The 7,855-nt window shown below is 33.3% G+C and overlaps 2 protein-coding genes across 2 annotated transcripts in view; both read right to left on the bottom strand.

Annotated features, from left to right (window-relative positions):
* Positions 1 to 751: 751 nt before the first annotated feature.
* On the bottom strand, positions 752 to 3,415 carry LOC142541441 (la-related protein 1C-like). Its single transcript, XM_075647980.1, has 6 exons — positions 3,023 to 3,415; positions 2,270 to 2,834; positions 2,046 to 2,193; positions 1,857 to 1,947; positions 1,111 to 1,182; positions 752 to 820 (listed from the first exon to the last, which is right to left on the bottom strand). Exons 1-6 carry the CDS (start codon positions 3,413 to 3,415, stop codon positions 752 to 754), a joined length of 1,338 nt encoding a protein of 445 aa, XP_075504095.1.
* Positions 3,416 to 7,841: 4,426 nt separating this feature from the next.
* The window catches only part of LOC142540642 (la-related protein 1C-like), a 1,668-nt gene continuing 1,654 nt past the window's right edge, over positions 7,842 to 7,855 (bottom strand). The window contains exon 5 of the mRNA XM_075646945.1: positions 7,842 to 7,847. Coding sequence (XP_075503060.1) covers positions 7,842 to 7,847 — 6 coding nt within the window. The remainder of the gene's footprint in view (positions 7,848 to 7,855) is intronic.

Genomic DNA, 7,855 nt, shown 5'->3' with positions numbered 1-7,855 from the left:
TTAAATGAATTGATATAATCAATGCAAACAATAATTAAAGTGATCATTTATTACAGTACACACACATATAATTAATTTTGATATCCTGCACACCTACCGTACACACTTTGTGAGCACCGACGAGGTCACTCATCTATTGGATGTGATGAAATATAGAAAAATTACACATCGAATGGATGAGTGACACCTCATCGGTGCTCACAGAGGTGTGCACGTAGGTGTGCAGGATATCAAAATTATATATATATATATACATTGTAATCATTTGTGTTTAAAATTTATTTATACAGTTTGTAATAAAAATTAAATATATCATAGTAACACAAATCATATCACAAATTAAATTGATTGATATAATCAATGTAAAAATTTTTAATTTAGTTTATATTTTCAATAAAGTTTAGTTTCAATTTGAATAAAATATATAATATAATAATTATATTTGAATTAATATAAAAATGAATTAAATTCAAATTTGAACTAAATGAATTGATATAATCAATACAAACAATAATTGAAATTATCATTTATTGTAGTACATATATTTCAATATTAATGATATATCTTTTCTTTTTTTAGAAATAACATTTTGACGGAAATTAATATTTTTGGCAAAATAGAGTACTTGGTAAAAGGACATCGTAAAATGCACAATTGTATTTTAAAAAAACCACTAAAGAACCAGTTGTTTCCTCGTTCAATGATTTTACTTCTTAACCTATATTGCTCATTAAAGAAATTGAGGACTTGATCATGTAGAATACAAGAAGGTTGGCATTATCCATTTTCTCCAATTACCCTTCCTCCTCACCTTTTCTCCCTGCAAGAGTAAGAAAAAAAATCGCCTAGATGAGTTAGAAACCACCAATACTCTATCTAAAGTGCATGTCGTGGGATGAAATGTCTACAAAATACCCAAAGGATAACAAGTCTATAGATATATAGAACAAGTCGCATGAGAAAGCTGAAAAGGGGATATTAACAGATTTTGCTCATAAGTTAATCGCATATTCACTTGTTTTTTCAGTAAAATTTTGGACTACACTACTAGTAAAAGATTTACTATAAGAAAAGTGGTATTGCGAAGATCAAATATGCGATACATTTCACCTGTATTTCCACCACATTCGAAGCTCGCAAAGCATCCAATATAAGTTGGACATTGTCTGTCAGCTCCCTAATCTGAAAAATTGAGAATGTATAATATTAGTATTCATAGTTAAGTCTCATCGTAATAGGTGGCAAATCATTTAAAAAGTTTGATATGATCAGCCATAAAATATCCAGCTGCCTCTGTGACTATGATAAGAGGTTAAATGGCAGCACTAACAGTCGATTTGGTGTTTCAAATCATGGCAGGCAAGATTTTCAGCCAGAGATGATTTTGATCCGATCAGGCATCTCCAAATTCCACTCCAAAGACAACTTACATGAATAACTAACCCGTCCAAGCTACTTCATTCTCAAAATAGTATCATTGTTACCTAATGAAACCAACTAAAAAGAGTGTACCATGATTCTAATGTGCATTCTTGGTCATACAAATTTACCATTTCCATATCAATATAAATCTTCTGATAAACTCAAGCGTATTACAGTTAGATATCAATTGTCATTTTATTTCATCCAAGAATAATCTAACAAAACCGAAACATTTCAAAATTCTTAACCTATATTGCTCACTAAATTCCAATTAAAGAATCAAGCTTTTGATATTTTCAACTTTCTGATCTAGAGCCTCAAAATTTCTCTTCTATGTACCAACAATCAAAAAAGAATCGCAAGTTTAAGTTTAGATAAAATGGATAAAGAAATAAGCATAAGCAGGAAATTTTTCATTAATTTGACCGACTTACTTTCTTAAAGCTTGCTATTAAGTTTATGGGAACCCATCCATCCACATCCATTTTCTGGCGCAAATATGTGTCCTTCACCAAATTATCATCACTGCAAGATACATGTGAAAATCCAAGCGTTGATACCATGCGCAAATAGACAGCAATGAGCGGATGAATCATTTAGTATGCATAACAAAAATAACATACCAAAAATAATAATCTATCTGTTTCACAATTTTGGAAGGCAAGTGAGGATCAGGTATGGGAGACGACATTGGTGCATATGGAAACATAGGCATGTGCCCGGGTGAACCTGGGTGGGGTCCAAGAGCAAAATACGTAAAAGATGAAGCATCTGCAAATTGAAACAAAATATAATTAGCACGCAAGATAATCTACAGAAGCAAGTATCTCAAAGCAGCAAACCTCACCATTGTAGAACACTGGGGGACCATAGGGCCGCGCACCCACAGGGGGAGGTGGAGGAATAAAAGGAGCACTTGAAACTGGACCACGTATGAAGGGCCGAGAGGCGACACTCTGCTGGGGTGCAAGGTTTACTCTGCTGCCAAAAGATTGATGGTTATAGCTCCAATCATCAATCCAACGTTCCTGGTATCGTTTGCTACCATGGCCATGATTAGAAGAACCATTCCCTTGAAGTTGCGGTCCACTGTTGTTCCTTCTAAAAGGACCACGCGGATGGTGTGGCTCATGCCCACTGTGAGATCCTCCTCTCTGTCCAACATCCCAACGTGTGTTGTCCCTAGGAGATACCCCCGAAGAGATGCTGGACTTCACTGGCTTAAAAGGAGACGCTTCAACCACAGAACTGTGTGAATTTGGTGCTTGAGAAAAGCTGCCGTTGGCTGTTATGTTTCTGTGACTTGTCCTGTCACCACCTAGCTCCGGAGAACACTGGCGGATAGGAGATTCATGGTTCGAAGCTGAATTTGTTGCTACTTCCTGTGAAGACCAAGAGTCAACTGACGTCCCCTATTATTCACAAAAAGAAAATTTCGTAAGGAAAGCAGTCTAACTTGTACGAAAACTTGATCATCGAGTTCATAATAGCACTAGAAGCATATATAATAAAACCCAAGCAACTAAGAACATCAGATAAATTGAACAGGTAGATTAAAAGGGCCAAAATATAGAGAACAACAATGACAGAAATAATAAACCTGTGACAGAATGATTGGTTCGTGAGAGAGTTCTTCAAGAGAATCAGTCGAACTCGAAGAAGCCTTCGTGGAAGCACGAGCTGATTTGGAGAAATCAGGCAACCAAGATGCTGTCCCCATCAAAGCACCAACCTGCGGAGCAACACCATTAGCAGGATTGTTCCAAACACACTTCTTGGTTACACCAACATTCTCACTTCCCTCAGCCTGACCATCCTCGGCCAAGAAACTAGCAGGTGGTGCGATTAATTGGTTTAGGAAAATTTCAGAAGGCAAAACGTGCTTCTGATCAGAGATACTCGAACATGAACAAGGCGACGCGAGCCGTGAATGGCGATCAATAACAGAATTTACAGATTGAACAGAGGCGGAGGAGTCAGAAGCAGTAGCCATTGCAGAAAACAAAAAAATAGGTCAGGCAACTGAACATCAAACCCACCAACACAATCGAATCGATTAAAGAAAACCCAAAAATTCCCACTCGAAATCGAAATCGCCTATCTCCGCCCGTTTTCTTGTTCGGAAGCAAATAAAAGTGCAGTGTTCTAGTCTCCCCGCATATATATAGAGCAATGAAGCGGGGAATTAGTTTCCTACGACAAATATAATTACAGCTCGGATTTAATTAGGATATACGTATTTAGTATCAAGATAAAAAGATAAAGGTTAATTTTATTTATTTATATATCGGAACAAATAATATTTTATATCTCGAAAAAAAAAAACAAAGAAGTAAAATAATCGATATTTAAAATCCGATATCTTTTATTTATAAAAACAAAGCCTATGTTTTTAAAAATCGAAAAATCTTTAATGATTTATAAGGTGATTTATATCAAGTTTTACTTTTAAAATTTTGACATATGGTGATGATATAATTTATCTCCAAATTATCATTAAGAAGATCTTATCTTTGTATTTCAAATTGTTTCACATTAACTTTTTGCTAGAAAATTTTGATAGAATTAAATAAAACTCAAATACAAGATTAGATAAGAAAAACAAAAAACTTACTCTAAAATTACTAAAAAAATAAATAATCTAAATAAGAATAAAATATTTACTATTGTCATATTAATTTTTTCCTAAAAAAATAGCCGATTTATCTTTAATACCATACTTTAAATAAATAATAATTAATGTATAACATAACTATACTTTCAAAAATATAGATAAGGATTGGATGTTCAAAATTTGAAAATATGGTGAGAATAAGAACATGAGTGTTACTTCTGTTCTTAGATAATATAGAGATTATAATTTGCTTTAATCATTCTAAATCAATTGACAAAAATATTCTTTTAATTAAATAAAAATCATGATAGAAATCTACGTTAAACTAAATAGATTTTTTTTGTCAATTGACATGTAATAATTGTTCTAAATAATTTATGTACTAATTGATTCAAGCCCAAAAAATTATTAGAAAAAATTGGCTCTACAAGTATTTGTCACTAGTTCAACCCTAAGAATTATTATGGTCTGATTCATCTATGCACTGCTATCTAGAATATAGAGGTGATTTCAACATGTTCAAGAGTTGATTTTTGTCGTATAAGATTATTCATGGTACACACGTAGCATTTTGTTCTAAATATCACTTATTTTTTTGTGTTCCTGTTGATGATTGTATCTAATATTATTCTATCACATCTCATGCACATGTAAACGCCACAACATAACGAACTCTTATCAACTAACAAATACTTCGTATTTGCTCTTATTTTATGAAAATGGCAAAACCGATTTTTTATAAGAGTGCATTTTATGTCATTATAAACTCATTTAAGTGTTCAATTTTCTATATAAGAAGAAATATCAAAGACATGTTTTCAGAAGTCCTCAATAAGCTCATCCATTTAAAAATTTAGCGGTGGTAATATTTTATTAAATATTGTATATTTGTCCCGGAATCATGAAATACAAAACCTAAAGTGCCTCTTAAAACAAAATATAAACCGTACCGTTATCATAGCACAATTTTAGTACAAGGAAATGAATCCCTCTCTCTGTATTCTTAGGTAAATGAAAATGTTCTTTGTTTATGGAAAATCAATTTAAAATAGGAAAGGTTCAAAGTATATTCTAAGGGTGTGTTTGGTTGAGTGGATTAAACAATGATAGATTAATAGTCAAACACTTATCCAATATTTGGTTAAAATTTTAAGATGTTTTAATAATCATTTTGATCCGATTTAAGATCCAATTTTTTAGATAACTATTTGATTATTAATCTAACAAATCAAGTGAGATACACTATCAAAACTTAATAAATTACATTTTTCTCCTCTTATTTCTTAGAGTGTTAAGTTATTTATTGAATAAAGAGTGAGTCTTATGTGAGACCGTCTCACGGATCTTAATCTGTGAGACGGGTCAACCCTACTCATATTCACAATAAAAGTAATACTCTTAGCATAAAAAATAATACTTTTTCATGGATGACCCAAATAGAGATCCGTCTCAAAAATACGACCCATGAGACCGTCTCACACAAGTTTTTGCCTTGAATAAAAAATTTATTTTAGAATGTTGTACGTTAGATGTCGATCCTGATATTTAATATATATCATTATTATTTAATTTGATTTAAACTTTAAAAAATATAAAGATATATTTTTATTTTGAAAAAAATAATTTATTTGTATATATTTTAATAAAATAAAAACTAAATTTTAATGTTGGTTATGCTTATCAATAATATTTTTATTTTTATTATATTTAATTTTATGATATTTACACATATTAATTCAAGATTATTATAGTCATTATTAACATTATTATTATTATCTAATATTATGTATTGCTTTGAGCACAACAAATAAGTAAACTTAACAAGGGTATAATATTAAATTTATTACGCAAAAACTTGTGTGAGACGGTCTCACGGGTCGTATTTGTGAGACGGATCTCTTATTTGGGTTACCCATGAAAAAGTATTACTTTTTATGCTAAGAGTATTACTTTTTATTGTGAATATGGGTAGAGTTGACCCGTCTCACGGATTATGATCCGTGGGACGGTCTCACATGAGACTCACTCAATATTTAAAAGCTAATCACATATTCAAAATGTGAACCAAACAATCTTAATAGTATCACATAATGTTTGATTATCTATAGCATAATTAATCATTTATTTATCTCATCACTTGTACCAAACACACCCTAATAGAATAAGAAAACATGAAATGAAATAAATATTTTAAAGATTCGTCTTGTCTTATTAACCAGTTGAAATCGACTACTGTGTTAGATCTATTGTCCCTACTAATGCACTAGCACATTATAATCGGTTGGGAGAATTCAGAATCGATTGGGCAATATCTTTGTTAGATGACTTCCGAAGAAGTTTTTTTGTTTGAAAACCTCTTTCTCCAAATCCACTAAGATTGGACGTTGATGCAGGATTTGATGTATCCTGGAACCAGTTCGACGTTGGTGCAGTAGTTGGTGATCCACAGGGTGTTTTAGACTGTTCAAACAGTAATTCAACGGTCAAGATGATATTAAGTTCTAGAAGTTCAACCACTTATTGATTCGGCGGATTTCCTATGACAACAGAATCTTTAGGCCCCAAAATTCACAAGCACCTAAACTGACTAGAAAAATTTCACCAGGCGGGCCTACTCCAAATCTCCAGAAACTATACCAACAATCATGCCAATGTTCTAGCTATACACTATATGGAACAAAAATAATACCAGAAAACAGCAAAAATCAACGAAGATTGTTTTGCGCAACCGCTTGGCACAGTTCATCCTCGTAGAATAGGGCTCTATTAGAAGCCAAGGATTTGCAGACAGGTTTCGGCAAAAAGGATGGCACCAAACATTTTGAAGAAAATGGGGATTCTTGGAAGAGAACAGCTGCAATTTGGCGCATCTCAGTGCATTTTAGACGAGAAGGGGGACGAGGGCCATGCTTAGGTGCCTTGGGTGAGTGAGGACTGCCAATCCACACTCCTTTTCCACCTCCCTTGCTGCAAATGGTTCCAATATGTTTCAACATTTTTTGTTTGTAGTAGACTTCTTAAGTACAAACAAATATTGGAACCATTTGGTTTGAGTGGTTGTAGATTCAATTTCTTGATTTTGGTTTGATCGTACGCTTCTAATGCAGGTGGGTTATCACGATTCAAGGGTTTGGTGGTTTCACCCACCCCATAATTATAATGTGTTTTTTCCTTAACATTGATTTGTTCTCCCGTGGTTTTTATTGTTTTAGGGTTTAGGTTTTTGCTATGTCCCGCAAATTGGGGTTTTCAGCATATTTGGGGATTTAGAACATTTAAAGAAATTATAATTTTAGGCTATGTTTGGACCTTGGGTGACAGAGAATGTGAAGAAAACCATCATTCATACTGAGAACCCCAAGGATGCAGTTTTCATTTTCTTTGTGATTGTGTGGTGTAGGATTTTGGATGTGAATTTTGTGCTGTATAGGTTTTTGGAGTTGATTAAAGGTGATTTTTCAATCACCTTATGATTATTTTTTTCAGAAACGTCTCACGCAGCGACTACCGAATTTTAGAGGGATGTTGATCTTTAGTAGTACTTTCTCTCGAATTATTCTTTGCTAATGAAGGAGCTGTCCCTGCTATGCAGTTGGTACCATATTGGGAGCAATGACTGGAGCGCTTATTGGCCAAGAGACAGAAAGTGGATTTGTTAGAGGGGCTTCGGTTGGTGCCATATCCGGTGCTGTTTACTCCATCGAAGTCTTTGAATCATCACTTCTTTGTGGCAGTCCGATGAATCTGGGATACAGTGTCTCCTGTATTTGGTAAGTCTTATCTTTGAATGGATTAATAATCTGAGTCAATACTATTCAA

The sequence above is a fragment of the Primulina tabacum genome, chromosome 1, assembly GCF_025594145.1.
Source record: "Primulina tabacum isolate GXHZ01 chromosome 1, ASM2559414v2, whole genome shotgun sequence".
Lineage (NCBI taxonomy): Eukaryota > Viridiplantae > Streptophyta > Magnoliopsida > Lamiales > Gesneriaceae > Primulina > Primulina tabacum.
This window is presented reverse-complemented; position numbering and strand designations above follow the sequence as displayed.

Excerpts from the sequence above, each read along its gene's own strand:
- LOC142541441 (XM_075647980.1), bottom strand. The coding sequence starts at position 3,415 with ATGGCTACTGCTTCTGACTCCTCCGCCTCTGTTCAATCTGTAAATTCT. Across the intron at positions 2,835-3,022 it reads AACCAATCATTCTGTCACAG|GGGACGTCAGTTGACTCTTG; the intron begins GTTTATTATTTC and ends TGTGAATAATAG. Across the intron at positions 821-1,110 it reads CGAATGTGGTGGAAATACAG|GGAGAAAAGGTGAGGAGGAA; the intron begins GTGAAATGTATC and ends TTACTCTTGCAG.